Source organism: Tachysurus fulvidraco, chromosome 5, assembly GCF_022655615.1.
Source record: "Tachysurus fulvidraco isolate hzauxx_2018 chromosome 5, HZAU_PFXX_2.0, whole genome shotgun sequence".
In the NCBI taxonomy this organism is placed as follows: Eukaryota; Metazoa; Chordata; class Actinopteri; order Siluriformes; family Bagridae; genus Tachysurus; species Tachysurus fulvidraco.
In genome coordinates, this window is record NC_062522.1 from 11,809,702 (window position 1) to 11,828,598 (window position 18,897).

The 18,897-nt window shown below is 37.0% G+C and overlaps 1 protein-coding gene across 2 annotated transcripts in view; it reads left to right on the forward strand.

Moving 5' to 3' along the window:
- The first annotated feature begins 1,100 nt into the window (after positions 1 to 1,100).
- Positions 1,101 to 18,897, forward strand: part of tmem131 (transmembrane protein 131) — a 39,372-nt gene continuing 21,575 nt past the window's right edge. The window contains exons 1-3 of one of the 2 annotated variants that reach the window (XM_047813616.1): positions 1,101 to 1,299; positions 13,903 to 13,964; positions 15,274 to 15,314. In XM_047813616.1, coding sequence (XP_047669572.1) covers positions 1,167 to 1,299; positions 13,903 to 13,964; positions 15,274 to 15,314 — 236 coding nt within the window. In that variant the 5' untranslated portion in view covers positions 1,101 to 1,166. The remainder of the gene's footprint in view (positions 1,300 to 13,902; positions 13,965 to 15,273; positions 15,315 to 18,897) is intronic. The other variant, XM_047813615.1, reaches the window with a different exon arrangement.

Here is an 18,897-nt window from a genome sequence, read left to right on the forward strand (position 1 = left end):
TGATGAATGGCTGACTGACTGAACAAAGAAAGATAGATAGATAGATAGATAGATAGATAGATAGATAGATAGATAGATAGATAGATAGATAGATAGATAGATAGATAGATAGATAGATAGATAGATAGATGGACATAAGAAAACATTTTAAAAAAATACACAATAGCAACCTTCATTTAGAAACAGTATAGTAGCTATCTATTATTGTGGCTATCTAAGCACTAGATATAAAAGGTATAAAGTAATGGTGCTATACAGCCTATGTACTGACTTGTAATGGTGCTATACAGCCTATGTACTGACCTGTAATGGCACTATACAGCCTATGTACTGATTTGTAATGGCGCTATACAGCCTATGAACTGACTTGTAATGGCACTATACAGCCTATGTCCTGACTTGCAATGGCACTATAAAGCCTATGTTCTGACTTGTAATGGCACTACACAGCCTATGTACTGACCTGTAATGGTGCTATACAGCCTATGTACTGACTTGTAATGGCACTATACATACAGCCTATGTACTGACTTGTAATGGCACTATACATACAGCCTATGTACTGACTTGTAATGGCACTACACAGCCTATGTACTGACTTGTAATGGCACTACACAGCCTATGTACTGACTTGTAATGACACTATACATACAGCCTATGTACTGACTTGTAATGGCACTATACATACAGCCTATGTACTGACTTGTAATGGCACTATACATACAGCCTATGTACTGACTTGTAATGGCACTACACAGCCTATGTACTGACTTGTAATGGCACTATACATACAGCCTATGTACTGACTTGTAATGGCACTATACATACAGCCTATGTACTGACTTGTAATGGCACTATACATACAGCCTATGTACTGACTTGTAATGGCACTATACATACAGCCTATGTACTGACTTGTAATGGCACTACACAGCCTATGTACTGACTTGTAATGGCACTATACATACAGCCTATGTACTGACTTGTACGCCTACTGCAAAGCAATTTAGAATACAGGCTCTAACACCAGACCTAGAAATCAACGATGCCACTGGATTCCGGGAGGGGGCGCTGTGGAGAAGCCCTCAGCGCTGTTTATATCCGCATGCACACAAGGGCTGTAGTTTTAAACACACACACAGGGAAACTGATAGCGAAATAGCAGCATGGCGAGTGAAGAAAGAACACAGAGTTTGTCCCATCTACCAAGAACTAAATACTCACTAACATCATGCATCGGCTGCATCCTGCGGGTTTTATTTATTGCAGTAATACACATGGCACAAGCCAACAAGCAAGGTAACTATCTGTTTGTATGTATTTGTGTGTGTGTTTAGAGAGAGAGAGTGAGAGAGAGTGTGTGTGTGTGTGTGTGTGAGAGAGAGAGAGAGAGAGAGAGAGAGAGAGAGAGAGAGAGTGTGTGTGTGTGTGTGTGTGTGTGTGTGTGTGTGTGTGTGTGTGTGTGTGAGTGTGAGGGGCCTGTGGGGTTCGTTTTCCGATATCTGTTGAACCTCTGTCAGTGTAGCTGGATGGCTATTTAACTGCATGCTAGCACACATTAGCATGTTAAATTGTAAGATGACATTTTAGCCGTAGCGTGTTAGCTGAACGTGTACAGGTCTGAAATATACATTAGTAGTCAAGTGTCGTCTAAGTAACGTCAGTTTTATCATACATGACATAAAATGACTCATATTCACGTCGCTAAGTGTACACTGCCAGCTCATACTGGCTAGCTAATGCTAACTAGCCAACAAGCTAGCAGCCTCGCCTGAGCTAACTGTGGTGTTAGGGTTTTTTTTTGTTGACCTTCTGTTTTTAAGACGCTTCATATTTAAACCGTTATAATGAGGCATTTTCTGGCTATATAGAAGTTAGTCGAAGTAAGAGTTTCTTGAGTAACGCAGAGACTGGAAGCTATCTCAGACACCTAGCAGTTAGCATTGGGAGATAGTCTTGTTTGTAAAAATGTTCTGTTTTGCCGGTTGTAAGTGGAAAGCATTTTTAGACCAGGGAAGTTGTTCTGCTAAACTCTGCTAGCTTGTTAGATAAACAGTGTGTGAGGCGCACTGCAGGCCTGTGTGTATGTGTCAGCTCTGACATGTCATGTCAACCCAGTTAGCCAAGAAAAGCAGCAGGTCACTGAGCGGTTTGCATCCCAAACGACTCCCTGCTATTTACATAACTGCACTAAGGTGTATATAAAACAATTGGGATTCAGCCAGAGGGATTGGACAAAAGTTGAGCCTGTGTGTCGTGTTGCTTCCTGTGAAGATATGGCGGGTTTAATAATGAGAGATGTGCTGGTGGTGTGTGGATTTTTTTTTAAAAAAAGTATATTTATCAATAAGTCGTGTAGATGAACGAGATCGAACCGAATTCGTGTGCAAATGCAGTTTTATAATAATCGTTTGTAGAAATAAACACAGAATCCGTCCATTTCAAACGCAGACGGGGAAAAAAAGATTTATTTGAAAGCATGGAGTTTGAATCTGTCCTCTTTCACTATATACAAGTCACTGGATTGTACTGAACAATTTAAATTGGCATGTATTTCATTTAAAAATGAAAATTTATAAAAAGTAGAATGTCAATATTGGTAACAATACAGAATTTTTGAGTTTGTGTCCAAGCTTTATTGTTTATCTTCAACTAAGCAGTACGCTTCTGTCTTTGTTGTCTGCAAGCTCATACATGTTGCTGTTGTTCAGGTGAAATGTAATATAGGTATTATCCTGCTTGCCTGAGCTCAGAAAGCTTGTATCTAGCCGTGTTCTGACACAACAGAAATATCAACTCCCATCTCTCAAGGCAACCGTCCCTATAGTCTGGAGCTAATTGCATTCGTTGACAGAAATTTTGATTAGGACATCCAGGGGTAAATAACAGCATGTGAGCTTCACTGAGTACCTGTATTTGTCGTCTGACTGCTGCGATCAGTACGTCTGAATTCTCGGTACCTGTTGTATTGCATCTGAATTTCATTGTATGTTCTGGGGACACAACAAGAGCGTTAACGTTTTGATGAAATTGCAAAATGCATCACATTCCCAGAGACTTCAGTGTTACCCCGTTTTTTTATGTTTATCCCATAAAATTGCTTCCTGCTTTTATTTTATTGGGAATGTTCTGCATAGTTTCTTTAGAATGTGGAAGTGGTTAAAGTTTATACTGCTGTTAATAAAACATCCTGTTGAGGCTGTTTGAGGCAGTATTGGATGCTTCACATAACATTACCTCATTTTATTTCGATGAATCACAAAACTGCATAAGCAGGTCCCACAGCTATTTTTAGCAATTTCAAGGATGTATCAAAATCTCGTGTGTTTGTGTGCATGCAAAACTGTGAGTCTCTATTACGAGAATCCAAAATATTAGTAAAACTTGAGCCAGTCCTGGCATTTTTTTCCACTGGATCAAACGTACATGTTGAATTCTCTGTGCTGTAAATCAACAAGGACATGTGATCTTTGCCTGCAGCTCTCACAACATGGTGATCTGCTTCATAAGACTTCCATCATTACTCTTTTACTCAGACAGGTGTATAGCAAGCCAAAAGGATTACATGTCATAACCACAGCGGCAGAGTGGTGAAAACTGCTGAAAACAGGCATCTGCTGCATCAGTCTGGGAGATGAATCCAGTTGATATCTCTCATTGGTTAGATCTTTTAATTAGATACCTTGTGTGCACATCATCTCTGGGTTTAACTTGCACCTGTATTAGACATCAGCTTAAATATATTGACTGCGCTGCCCTGGGGCATTTAAATTGTTTCGAGGCTGGATTTGCATACGTTATGAAGAAACTCTTACATTTCTATCACACCTTCCTCTTCTGTCGCTGATATTGGTTTGTTTTGTACATGATGTCTTTTTATCTCAACGTTCTTGATGTCTCAGGTCTGATTGCTTAGTTGATTAACTTTCTGTCACCACACCACTTAGTGTCAGGTCGATGTGTCTGTAGGGAAATTGTACATTTATGGAAGAAGTTCTCTGCCATGGTGCAAAAGAAATAGGAAAGGAACGAGAACTTTCTCGCACAGTTTCTCATTTACCTGATGAGCTGGGGTTTTCTTTTCTCTAATTACCAATAAGATGGGTTGGGAAGGGAAGCTGGTGAAGCAACAACTGTTTATAGATGTTATAATGCAAGTAATAACATGCACTAATTTGTTTCCTGGGCAGTGCCACAACATTAAATATAACTTTAAATGTATAAGAGGTTTGTAGTGTCCTTGCAAAATTTTTGTGTGAGAATAAAAGAGTTCAAACTGTGCTCTTACAGGAAAGTCTGGCTCTGCTTTGAGCTGGGCTGCATTGCGCCACTTCAGTGATAATTATTTTCCTGTAAAAGCACAACTTATGATTTATTCCTTTTTACCTCTGAAGCACATCACTGGCACAGCTGCTGAAGTTAATTTGTGCAAAAGCGAGTGTTTCTTTTGAACATTGCATTCTACTCTAACTTTTACATGCAGTCTGGCACATAGTATGCAGGGGGGATGAGTAGAGGAAACTCCTGCAATAATAAGAACTAGTAACAACCCCCAGTGTTTATACCATTTTCAACTGTAGAAGGAATTTATTTTGCAACGTTATTAATGTTTCTGAAGCATTTTGTCCTAATAAATTTGATAATGGCCCCCCCACCCATGCATTTTAGCTGGCTAGCTAATGTGTTGCAGTTCATCATAACGTTCAATATAACAAGTTAGTGAACGACGGCCTTGTTATTTCAGCTACATTTTATTGCAATAGCTGTCATCAAGGTGTTTTGAGGTGTTGTAAAGCTTCAACAGAACACATCCAGTGTTAACGTCGTCAAATAGATACTAGGCAACTAAACTCCCTAAAATTTCCCTATCTTCTCTTTTTTAATTCCCACTGTTTACAGAGTAGAGCTGACTATATACAACACTTGCAAAAATAATCTTCAGATATTCTTTTGCCTGTACTGTTATGGCATTTTTTGTTAAATCTTACCATAAATGATGTGTGTAATTGTTAATCAGTGACGGCATACATTCATTATACCCTGTGTAATTTGTTTTAATGATTTGATTGTAAATGCATTTGGATAATAGATATGGATTAGACAGATGGATCGGTGGATGTATATAAAGCAAGCTAGATAAGGTTGATTAGAAATTATGTAATGACCCTTAAGATATAACAAAGCTGAAGAACTGCACACTTCAGCACCCCCAGCATTCAAGCCAAGTCTATGTCCATGCATGCACTATGTGCCCACTTTAATAGGAACGACGGTACATCGGTGTCACGGCGCATAGCCGATAGCTTGGAAACTACAGCTACAGATACAGCTCAAGAGCTGCAGTTAATGTCCACATCAAACACCAGACTTTGTGGATATACAACGACCCTGTGAGTTTTTTACATTCTTCAGCTGGCCAGTTTGGGTTTAGTCTGTGCCCAGGATGGCCTCGGATTACTCTTAGCTGTCAGGAGTGGCGTGCTCTTCACCTGTTGTAGTCTATCCACCTCAAAGTTTGACGTGTTGTGCTCTTTGAGCTGCTTTTCTGCTCATCACATCACTAAACAGTGCTAATTTGAGTTATTGTAGCCTTCCTGGTAGCTCAAAGCCAGTCAAACTCTTCTCCTATGATCTCTCTCATAAACTACCTGCAGGACTGTTGCTCACTGTATGTTTCACTATTTTGTGTAAGCTCTAAAGATTTGTGTGTTAAAGTCTCAGGAAATCAAAACATTCAAAATCCCTAAGCACTCCTGTTTAATGAGAACTTTTACTAAAGCTCTTGAAAAGTAGTTGGCTGAAATTTGTTAAGGTGGTTGTGAAATTGCCGGGGGAATTGAAATCAGGTTAGAAATGCACCCGATTTTAGTGATTTATATCTGATTATATAGTTTTAAGTACAGCTCTATATAGCATAGTAAAAGCTTGTAAAGAGCACTGAATCTAAACCTCACACACCATCTCTGCTGCTCCACTGTTTAAAAGGCTGACGCGCCCAAAGTCACCTGATTTTTCACCTGCCGATTCTGAGCTCACATTCTTGACTCAGTCTCCACAGTGGCTTTTTTGCCTTTAAACAAACATTTGTAATTGATCTGTTTGTATGTACACTGGCATTGTGTGAACACTGATGCAATATAAATCCATCCTTCTGGTCATAAACAGCAGGCATGAAGGGCGACTACAAAAATATCCTCTTTTAATTCATGTTTCTTTTGCAAGTTCAAGATTCATGGTGTTTTATTGTTTTTTGTGATCTATTCACAAAAAAAGATCAAAGTTTTTGTTTTTTCTCGTTTTTTTTTTTTCACACTTCTGCTTCTTTCTGACTTCCTGCCATAGCCTGACAGCACATCTAATCCTCTGTATTCTGAAGCATCACTTGTCCATATCAAACCTAACAGAAAGGCTTTAAAACTTTAGTGCAAGTGTTGAATTGAATTGTAATAAATTACCTAATATATTGTCTCTTTCTAGCAGTAACCTTCCAGTGCATTTAGACACTTTCACAGCTGACTATAGCAGCCTTGCATTTTGTGGGCGTTAGAAATTGATTTCAGGCAGACAGAGAACGAGTGTGATGAGTTGCTGACCGAAGCGCTTTAGTGCAAGCAAAGCCTCAAAAACGTGCACAGATCTGTGCTGCAGAATAAGAGAGCTGGTGGTGATATTCGCATATTCTTCTTGTGGAATAAATCATGGCCTTTGTTTTTATTATATCATGTTTAAGAAATGTAAACGTTTACCTTCGTTTGCATTCAACATCATTCTATTCTTAAATAAACAATTAAAAATAAATGAAATACAAGCTACTTAGAGGTTTGACTGAAACATATTTAAAATTCCTCCAACACACACACACACACACACACACACACACACACACACACATGTTCAAACTGAACTTTAGCAGTTCTTGCTGCTTACACTGTGTAGACTCTAGTCCTCGAATTACACATTCATTCATCTCCAGTTAGTGCTTTATTCTGCCCAGGGAAGCGGTGGGTTATTTTGAGAATGCTGCGTGTGAGGTGGAAATGCGTCCTCGATCGGACACAAGTCCATCATGCATTTGGCAGAAAGCCTGCAGTGGTTAGTCAAGGCTGTCGGCATTATCGATGCGAAAGTTCATGATTAATTCCGTGGTCGGAAACAAATGTTTCATGAATTTGACAGTCCATCATTTAATTCATTTGAATAGTATTGAAAAGTTTTTTCAGTGCCAAGCATTGTGTTTGCATTTTGTTAATGTGGTGTGGTGTAGTTTAATATTTCATTATAGACAAATAGATACAACCAAACATGGAAGTCAAGATTGTGTGAAAACATCCCAAATCAATTAGCCTGACGGAATCAAGCATACGTATTTACTGTTCTGCATCATTGTGTAGTATAAATAGTAGTGTGTTTGCACTGAAAATCTCAACAAAAAGTGAAAGAATTATCCAGATGATGCACTTGTTCCAAAAATAAATAAATAATCAAATGTGGAATTTTGCCACTTCATGCACTCAAAATGTAACGGGGCTGAACTAACAGGTGCTGACGATTTTCAACATTTTATTGCATTTAAGCGCAAAACATGTGTTTTTAAAATTTGCCATCGATTCGGGAAACGTCCGGTTGGGGGGGGGCAGAATCTAACACCATACCACCCTTCGAAAATATATACACCAGTCAGTAGAGTACATAGCGTATAGAATGTGGTTAAAGTTTATCCATATAAAAAACAAAACTCCTGAAATGATTGCAGAAGTCTTCATAAATGACAAACATTCTGCTGTTTTTGTAACAATCTCGATGTCGGGTGCAATCTGAATACTTCATTTACTTTGCTTATCCACTGGTTAAATAAGCACATGCTCCAGCCAGGCTCGTTCTCCTAAACAGTAGGAAGTACTGATGATGTTAAATATGGAAATGTGAGCCACACTAATCTCTGTTCTTTTGCTTCTATCATTTGTTGTGCATAAAGCACAAAGGATAAGGATGCAAGTAAAGAATTAAAGATGCCGAAGTACGTTGTTACAGGAAACTATTCACTGATGGGTCTTGGCTGTTAAAAACACAAAATACACGCAGCTTATGCTGCATATTTCACTTGAAACATAAAGCTAGCCAGTAAAGTAATAACATTTTTAAATGTTTAATATTTCCCCCCATTTTTTTTGTTTAAATTGTAATTAGTGAAAAACCTACATATAAACAGTAAAAAAAAAAATTTTTTATAGCCATTCTCATTTATAAGCCAAATATAATTACAACAACATATTGAAAATGAATGTTGTGTGTCTATCTTGAAGCGTGTGATTGTGAAATCTAAGAAATAAACCCAGTCAGTTCCAAGAATTATAGTGTAATAACCGTAGCAGGGCTACCTATAAATCCCTGCAGCTATTATGAGGAATTATTTCCACAGAAATTATTTGTTGTTGCCAAGTTTGAGTTTCTTACTTAAATCAGTGTTTCTCTTTTGTATAGATACAGTTTTGATTCCAGTTGAGGACAAATGATTATAAAAGCCTAGTTTAAGGACACTCAATCAATTTCTTACAACTCTACACATTCCAGACGAGTTACTGTACTTCGTTTTTAGCCTGTTATGGTTGTACTTCATTAACATTTAAAATGAATGACTAAGAGACCTTCTTGTTTTAGCTTTTATTTACTAAATACCCATTTGTTAGTATAAAACTAAATCAGTTGTGACCTTTTTTACTCAAAATTTCAGGAATTGTCCCCATTCTCCTGACAGAACTGGAGTAGTCTGCTTGCTCAGACATGCTTTTCCAGTTCAGTCCACAATGTTCTGTGGACTTCAGGTCCAGTACTTTCTCTTTGTCACTTTTAAGCCTATTTTCTTACCACTTCTAAGGTGGGATCCTTCTGCAAAACTTAGTTGTGACCAGGTTTTTACTTGTTGTTTAGTGGTTTTGCTTCAGTATTTCTAGAAAATCCTGCTTGAAGAACCAAGTGCTAAAAGTGCTAATTAGATGATGTTATCTGGTTGTTTTTTTAATCATGCTCCAGTCCCTTTATAAGCAAAACCTTGCTGCAACATGATGCTGCCACCCCCATGCTTCATAGTTCGCATTGTGTTATTCTCATTAAAAGCCTCACCCTTTTTCCAGACATAGTGCTGATGATTATGGAAATAAAAGTTACATTTTTGTTTCAACTAACCGGAGAACACTCTTTCAAATGATCGGTGATCACCTTTGAGCTTTTAGTTGTTGCTGATGTCTCTAATTCTTATCCTTTCCCAAGGTTCTTTACTGTTTCCTTTAGGCTCAGTTGAACCTTTCAGACCGTAGTTTATTCATCCCTGGGAGATATGGAATGTCTTTGCTTTTACAAGATTTGTTTGTGTAGTGAATTAAAGCTGAAATAAGTGTTTTATTGCTATAGAAATCAATTTCTATAAAAATGACCTCTTATGCAACCAGTATAGCTGCATGAACTGTCAAAATAAATATATGGTAACATGAAATGTGAAGAAGATTTGGTAGATGTAAATGTTGGGCCTTAATGCTATATCAGTTTTGTCATTAAATACTGACTACGGTTGAACTCAGGCTCAAATTAAAAAAACAAAACAAAAAAACAGTAATAATGTGTTTGGATTTTGTGATCTTCCTGCTGTTGCTTGTTTATTAAGCCTGTTCTTTAGCTGAGGCATGAAAAGAGAGAGGAAGTCGACTAAAAAATAAATAAATACATAAATCATTTTTAACAGGAGCCTTTTGTTGGTTTTGTCCACCTAACAGCACCTAGTTCTCTCTCTTTCACCAAGTATCACTGAAAAAAAAAAAGCCTCTGCTATGGCACATGATCTCTGCAAGCGATCATGACTCATTGTCTCGACTTTTCGTGGTAACGTTTTGGACCTGAGACGCCATTGTGACAGGAAACCAAAGCAAAGGCTGTAGTGAAGTGCATCCTCTATACCACATCTGAACAAATTTTAAAAAAGAAACTGCCGACATTTCCAATACATGTATCCAATGCCTGTGTTATGTATGAGTAATCAGTTCCCAGATGTGATCTTTCCAGTAGATTCTTTTATTAGTAATATCTGTTGAGGTTGTGTTTGCAAATGTATTTTTCTCAGGCAACAGTTTCTTTTATCTCTGTAAAGTATGTCATGACACATGTTGAAGCTGTGCCTACAAATACTGAAGACATAATCACGGCTCAGGGTCGGACTTGCTCGCTGTTAAGCAACTTGGATGTCTGTTTATTACTGGGATTGTTTGGCTCGAAGTTTTTTGGAATTTCCTTCCATGGGTTCCTGACATTCTCACTTTAGCTCTGTCTTTATAGAATTTTCAAATCGGTGTCATGTCACTGCTTAAATTGTTTGTCTCTTATTGAAAAAATTAACATAAACCGAGATGTAAAGGTCCAAAGTGCTTACTATTCATTTGTTAATAAAAAAGTAAGTCCTATTTCATCCCTCTATCTCAGGGTATTGGAGAGAGAGAGAGACCCAGTACCTTTACTTACTTGCTATTCTCCCGATGTCTCCGAGCTCAATGTGAATCATGCATGACGATGAAATATTCTGAAACTTTAACATTCAGTCAACTCCTTAGTTTACTGGGACACGCTTTTGTCATTCATGTAATATTGTTGCTAATTTTGCCCTATTTTTCTTAACCCTGCTTTACTCTCCGGCTCTGAATCCATTGAGATGTTGACTCAGAACGGAGCAATTATTAAAGATGAACGATCGAAAGTTCCAACACTCCATCGAGTACAAAACAGCAATGTTTGAACTAACACAAGAAGTTATTGACTAGCTCATATTCTCCCTATTGTACTAGGTTGTTTTATAAGTTGTGTGGTTAGACCTGCTGATTGCATGAGATCATTTTAAAAAGCAACTATTAGTTAATATCCAGGCAGTTCCCTTATTAGTCAAATAATTTTTGTATGAAAGGGCCATGTGACAAAGTGTTAGTAAATATTTAGCTCTTATTACTAATGAAATGACTGCTTAAGCCTATTTGCTAATAGATTTTGGATATGTACAGCATCAACAGTCTTTGTTTGACCTGAGTACAGGGCTGAGAAACAGAAGCGTATGTTTTCATGGCATGGTGTTATGCTGCTTACATGTGCATCTGTATAGCAGTGCTTTGTTATTTAGGAGGGAAATATGTCCAAAAGTCAAAATAATTAAAACCTAAAATGATTACCACATGCTTACTTGAAATGGTCTTTCAGAAATACAAGTTTTAAATATTTAATTTTTTTTACTTATTATGTATTTTATATAGAAAATAGACAAAATGAGACAAGTCTGGATATTTCTCAGCATTTCCCTTTAAGTTGTGGCCATTAAAATATTGAAAATGGGTGGATGAAAATGAAATAATAACAAACGTATATTTCAGTTATACAGAAGAATAAAATATTCAAAGCAATGGCAAAGTTTGTTTTTGTTAGCATTTGTATTTCAGCTATATTTCCTTGCCTTATTATTGTTGACATTTATTGTATCTTAATTAGAAGCAACATCAATTAAACAAGAAGCAAAAAAAAAAAAACTAAAATAAAAAATAAATTACAGACAGCGCTCTATGCCTGGAATAATAAAATGGTAGCTTCTGCAGTTGCTCAAGGATTGCAGTTTATTAAAAACATTTCCTAAGCTGCACATGTAAAATAATTGTAAATGTACAGCATTACTCATATACAGGGAACGATTTAGAAATTTGGTTTAAACTGTTCTGATGTTTTAATGCGATGTGTTAATTCCGTTCTCTGGTCTTATACATCTGTGTGCAAGTTTTCTTTTCTCAGATACATGTGTACACATGAGGATCGGTAAGCTATGTTAGTGTGGAGCTCATTATGATCTGTCTCTGCCACTCCATGCTTTACTAAAGTTACACCACTCATCTGGTTAATAATAGCATCAGCAGGACATCGATATGATGCTGAATATGAGAACTAAGTAGTCTATCGAGACGTTGGTTTGGTTTAATATGTGACGTTGTAAATGCACGTCGAGCGTTCTAGAACGAAACTGCACCGAAAGTTATTCTGCCAATCATGCGCCTGATTGCATAGTGATTTATATTCGGTTAAATAAAAAATGACCTTAGTTTCTTTCTACCTAGTGAGAAGAGGAGACTCGTTCGGTGCCTCTTTCTGTGCTCCATAAACTAATTGGCTTGGCTAGATCTTGGGATATCGACAAGTTTCATGGAATTTCATTTAATTGGGCAAGAAGTGTGACAGTGCATCAGATTGAGGATTTATTGACGTTGTTGTTGTCATTACTGGTAAATCATAAGATTGGACTGTTATAGAGAGAATTGAGATTTCCTTCATTGTTGTTTTGATGACGGTGTGAGTGTGAAGGCCATAGCATGAGTTACTGTACCAACAAAACATTCAGGAAGCCTTTGTTCCCTGTGATTGGGATAGAGTCATCCTGAAGGAGAGCACTCTAAACAGGACAGAAATGTATTATCATAGGAAAAGGAAGTCATTCTGAAGAACTTTGTATTGATTTGCAGTGACGCAAATGTCGAAGGAAACAAGTAGACTCGATCCATTACGGCAAAAAGCCTCTCAGAGTGTAACTGAACCACTGATATGTGTTATTCTCTCATCCGTGTTGATTGACTATTTTTGTTCAGGGTGCTAGTTAGTATTTAACTGTCGATCGATCGACTGTCATCATGGTAACATTCGTCTGGATTCTAGAGACAAATGCCTGCAGTATATTATCTGCAACTTTGTGTTGTGTGTGCAGCATTTGAACAGGTTATGTATGGTTTGTGAATAATGAATAACCTGCCGCTGAAGGTAAAGTCTCTGACTGACTTTTTTCCAAAAGGTTTAGTAAACTGAGCATCATAAAGCCATACAGGTATAGGGAGAAGTGGAAGTTACTGTACTGGATTACTGCATCTTAACGATTTGTTAGTCCTAGATAGCTGTTAGGATGTTATTTAGTGCTGGTCGAAGGTTCAATACAAGTGAAGCGGATTAATTCTGTACTATCAAATACAGTTTAGTGTCATTTTAACAGTTGAAATAAAAATTAAAATATAGCCCTTGATGGGGACATGAAGGTTCAGTGGTTAAGCTACTTCCATCTTTGGGGTTGGAGGTTCGATTCTTCTCTCACCCTGTGTGTATGGAGTTTGATTTTATCCCCCTGTGCTTCATGGGTTTCCTCTAGGAACTCTGGTCGCATTTCAGAGATGTGTGTTATGTGCTGGCATCTCTAAATTGTCCAAAGTGTGTGAATGGTTATAACAGCGTGTTTATGTGGTTGGGTGTGTGTGTGTGTGTGTGAATGTGCCCACGATAGGCCCACGAAAAATTTCAGGTTCCCCATGACCCTGTGTAGGATAAGCATTACAAAAGATGGATGGGTAGATAGATAGATGGGTGGGCGGGTCTTTCCTTATCACCATTGATATCACAAGAGTTCTCACAATCCAAAATGATTAAGGCTGTATTCATTAATGCTAGTTTTTACATTCTGAAGACAAATTTGTGAAATGCCTGTAAAGATGACAAACTTAGAAAAGACTTGACTTCTTCTTATCTTTTTTTTTTCATTGTTATTGTCCTGATAGATTAAAAAAATTAAAGTGTTTGATAGAAAACCATGTTCAGTTTTAAGGAACCCACTCTGATCTTTGTGATTTAGTTGCCTTGGGTGATTAATTAGACAGAAGGATGATAATGATCGAATGTCAAGATAATGTCTCTAACAGTCTCTACTTTCTATAGTCATTTGTGTTGCCTTTGGGTTAATAGCGTACAAATGTCATGCTTTCAGAAACAGAGCCTTAACAATCTTAAGGTTGTGTGTTGTATTGTTTGCTGATCCCTATAAACCTCATGACATATTTGCTCTTTGTCTTTCTACAGCTTTCATCCAGTCAAACAAAATCCTGGAGGTACTGCATTTTGGGGATGGAGCTTTCCTGCAGGTAAGCGTTAAAGATTATTCATTTTTACTTTGATGGTTCACTTTTGTTTTTCTCGATTCAGCTGCTTCCCTTTTGTCATGCTAGCATTTTTTATTGCATCATTATGGAAAAGAAATTCCCCAAAAAGTCTATTTTTGAGCAAGTAAGTGAGCAAATAGTTTTTACAAATGCGGGAAGCACAAATGTACAACATGAGATCACTCTTTTTACACAATTGCACCAGAAAATTCAATTTCATAATTCAGTGTGCAAGTGCATGCTGACCTAAACTAAGAACATTTTCTCCACATGTTCTAACCCTTTTTCACAGTCTACGCGCACACACCGTGTGTGTGTGTGGGTAGTTGCATGCATGCTTGCTTGCGTGACATGCAAGTGCGTGTGACTTCGAGTCAATGAAAACAAAGAGACATACATAAGTAGAATGGCAGTATTAAAACACAGGTGAAAATCACAGGTTACATGTCTGAGATATTCAAAACAAAATCTCTCTGTCCTGATATTTATATAGCAGTTTTAACATTAGACAGCTTTTCTGGTAATCTGATATAGGTTCAGATCCCTAATAAGCAAGCCAGTGACAGTGGCAAGGAAAAAACTCCCTGAGGGAACATGTGTATGAAACCTTGAGAAGAAAAGACTCAAAAGGGAACTCCTTTCTCATTTTTGTGACTTTAGATATAGCTATACAACAGTATATATCTATTGAAGGTAAAAGACCAAAAGGATGTTCAGTATAAGCGTATGAACCCAAGGGATCATATAAGTCCTGGGATGATCACAGGACAGGCTTCAGGATTACAGCAGAGGTTTTTAGGCACATGACTATAGTGTTCAGGTTCAATTTTGGATCAAGGGTGAGTCTGTGAAGGGCAAACTTTTCACTTTTCCATTCTGGGCCATGTTCAGATGTGTAGGACACATTTAAATATCAAAATGTTTGCTTTACCCTTTTTACTTTTGTTTCAGTGACTAGCAAAAAGAAATCTGGCTACCACACTTGAAATTCTACCATTACTAGATCAGTTTATACACATGTGTGAGTAATTACTTGTACTCAGACACGACAGGCCGCTTGCACATCAGACTGAAAGACGGGAAATGTTGCTCTTCGTCTTAATTTTTTTTTGTCTGCATGTTCCTCTTAAGCCGGTTAATTTTTATGCTACCTCTTTTTCCATAACTTTGTTTTTAAATGTTCCAGAGAACCATTTTGATTAGAGTAAACATAATTTCAAGAAGTAAATGGTGTAAATCAATGGAATTTGGGAAACCTAACCTTCCTTTTGTTTCTTTTTTTTTTTTACAGGCAGAGTCTGACATTGACCTTAGTTCATATCATCAAAAAAGGTAAAGCCTGTGTGCGTGCACACGCTTGCATATCTAATGTGGAGGTCATTTTTCAATGACCTGTATTTTTATTATTCGATTCATCTTTGGACCTTGTGTCTAATTGCAGTGTTGATGATTTACTTGCTTATAGATAAGCATGAATCTTCATGCCAAATCAAAGCCAAATCATCTCAGATGAGATGGAAAAATTCCCCCTAAACAATCAGTCCTTATAATTAGTATGCATTTAGAGTAAAGCAAACTAAATTAGTTAATCCCATAATTGAATGGCTATGTACTAAATAAGTGGCAAGAGGAATGGAATACATGGTCGAATAACAAACTGTTTGAAATACACCCTGAAATTGCTAACAGATCTCTAATACCTATGAAATCAAGATTCGATCAGATCTTAACCAGATGTAGAATCGGGCATACAAGGCTGACACATGATTACTTGCTGAAAGGAGAAGACCCCATCCAGTGCTTGTACTGCAGCATTTCCCTTACTGTCAAGCATATTTTGTTGGACTGTCCTGCGCATAATGTCCACAGAAGGTTATTTTATGAGGCCAATTCGTTTAAAGAGCTATATTAGAAGGTTTCATCAGAAAAAGTTTTAGAGTTTCCATCATGTATTAATGTAGAAAATTTCATTTAAGTTGTTTATCCTTGTCTATATTTAATTATTCGTGATTTTAGGTTATTTTAGTTCTTATTAACCGTTCTTGCCATGAAGATAGCCTAGGTAGCTGTAGCTGACATTAGATTATAGCAACTAACTAACTAACTAATCCGATAATTGAATGAATAGAATTGATCCACTGCTGAAAATGCCGCTTCTCCAAATGGGAAAAGACACATGAGTGCATTTATTTATTTTTCTATGTTTACTTTTACCTGGGAACTCGTGACCCTCAGCCTTGCAAGTCAACGTAGGTGGGGCTGTTGGATCGTTAATAAAAAAAATTTAAAAAAGGTGTTTTTATAAACATTTGCATGGCTGTTTATTGGTATTGGGAGTGTGGGGGGGATTTTGGGGTATTTAATATATTCAAAATATTTGTAATCAACATTATATTATTTGCTCACCATTTATTATAACAGTGTAACATGACAGCATCATGTTTTCTGTTGTCATACATGCTACCAAACAAAAGGCTGAGGCATTATGATGTTCTGGGACACACTTTTTATATATATTTTTAAATTATTATTGTTTACTGTACCAGTTTTGTCAGATAAGTTTTGTGTAAATTCCAAGATCTACAAAGTAAGTCAATAAATCAGCAAATTGTTTCACTATAGTAGATTATTATTATTATTATTATTATTATTATTATTATTATTATTATTATTATTATTATTATTATTATTACATGAAATATTATATGTGCATACACCAAATCGCACATTATAGCACAGATGTATAGCTGCAGTAACAGATATTGTGGTAAAACAAAATTTTTTTATTATCATTGTTTTGTTAGCTCTGTGTTTTTTGTGGACATTTTAGAAAAGGCCGCTCCCTTTTTAGACTCGCTTTGGATTCTTCAATCCAGTAGAGCAACTTTTAGGTTTCTGACAGCCTATTTACATGCTCGACCAATCAGAGCGCTCCAGCTCAGTGCTACAGCTGACCTACCCTACACGTTTGCATCGGCCACTCCTTATTGGCGAAGTGTGTGTGTGTGTCTACATGTGCATGCACACTGATTTTGATCTTTTTAGTATCGAAGCACACACCCTCAGCAAGATTGCACGTGGCACACAGGTGTAAAACCAATAGAATGTTTCCGCTGTTTATACATTATAAGCATCACATAGCGTGATGTCTTGCGATTGGTTAAATGAAAAATCTTGCTACTTAGGAAGACCAGTCAATTCAGTCAATTCAAATTTATTTGTGTAGTGCTTTAAACAATGACATTGTCTCAAAGCAGCTTTACAAAACATACTGTAAACATAAAACAAAAGTTTAAAATAAAGAATAATATAAAGATTCATATAATGCAAAATACAAACCTTGTATCGTCCTTGGATTGACGCTGTTTGTAATAGTACAGTGTTTAAGGTGGGATGTTGTTGTTGTTGTTTTGGGATGTATTCTCGACATGTCCTGATCTTTGTGTCCTCTGATACTGGAAAGTTTATTGCAGTTGATAATTCTTGTGTGCACTTGTGTTACCACACACACTGATTGGATGTGTACACATTTAAAGCTGCTTGATGTCCTTTTAGCTCTTTTCCAAGCAATGAGCCAATGGCTAGACCAACTCAGCACACAGTGTATGTCTGTCTGTGTCTCTGGGTTTCCTCCAGCATTTAGACTTACCACACTGTCTTCTTTTATGAAAAAGAAAATGATTTATGCATTTTTAGAAATTGGTTTTATTTGGGAAAATCTATATCACTGATAACCCCCTAACCTCTTGTCTTTAAATTTACTAATTTGTGTATACTGGTGAACGCTAGTTTAATGAATAATTGCAGTTTTTATTCACTTTGCGATTAAAGTTTCTTGGATAGTTTTGCTTCACTTTCAGTTATACTTAGAAAAGTTTCAAAGCCAACAGACTCTGTTCCCCATTACTTTAGTCATTGGGGGAAATGAATGTTATCTCAGGGAGAAGTACTATATAAAGTTTCTGCTATATAAAATAAGCAAAATTGGAAATACAATAAATTTGTCATGTACTGTATGTTCTCTTATTGTATACAGAGTAGCATGAGTGATTTTGCTAAATCCCTGAAGCTTGTGTACTACTGAAAAGATAAAGCAGAACCTGAATTTTTATCTCCTGTCCAACTCTGTATATAAGTGCAGGTTGTTCTGACCCTGTTAGAGCTCTGATTGAATGTTATGAAATTGTTTCAGGGAACTTGAACTAATCATTGCATCTGCTGTAAATTATGAAGTTATACCATCACAGCAAAGACATAAAAGCTGTAAAATCTTAGTGGTAGCTAGTTCTGCCTACACTCCGTTGTTTGGATTGTCAGAATTGTGACAGTCTTACCCCCAACTTTTTTACCAAATTTGTCTTGTGTTTCTACATCCAACACAGATGTTTTCAAAGGGCTGTATTTTTATGAGTTGCCATATGCAGTAAATGTAATGTAAGGACTAGATTCCCAGAACTCTTTCCTAGAACAGTCATAACTTATTTAAATCATTGCATCTCGACCACGACACCCATAACTGGCCATTAGGCTGGTTCGATATAAACGTTGCAAAGCCTCAGTGTGCAGATTCTTTGCTCCCTGATTACATTGGGCTTTTGTTTGTTCATTGTTTTAATCAGCTGAACACATGCTCAATAGCTCACAGCTCGCAGGTTTGATCCTTAGCTTGGCTCACTGTATGGGGTTTCATATGGTGTTCCTGTGTTTGTGTAGTTTTCCTACTACCTTCCAGAAAAACATGCTCTTGATCCACCATGCTCCTGATCAGTAGAATAGAGTCAAATCTATGTACAATTATGTGTTGTTGTTGATAATTAAATTAAAACTGATGCTACTGCATGCTACAATATGTAGCTGGAGAGTATTTATCTCCAGTTATTTATTTCTGTTATGTTATTATTGTTATGAAATATTG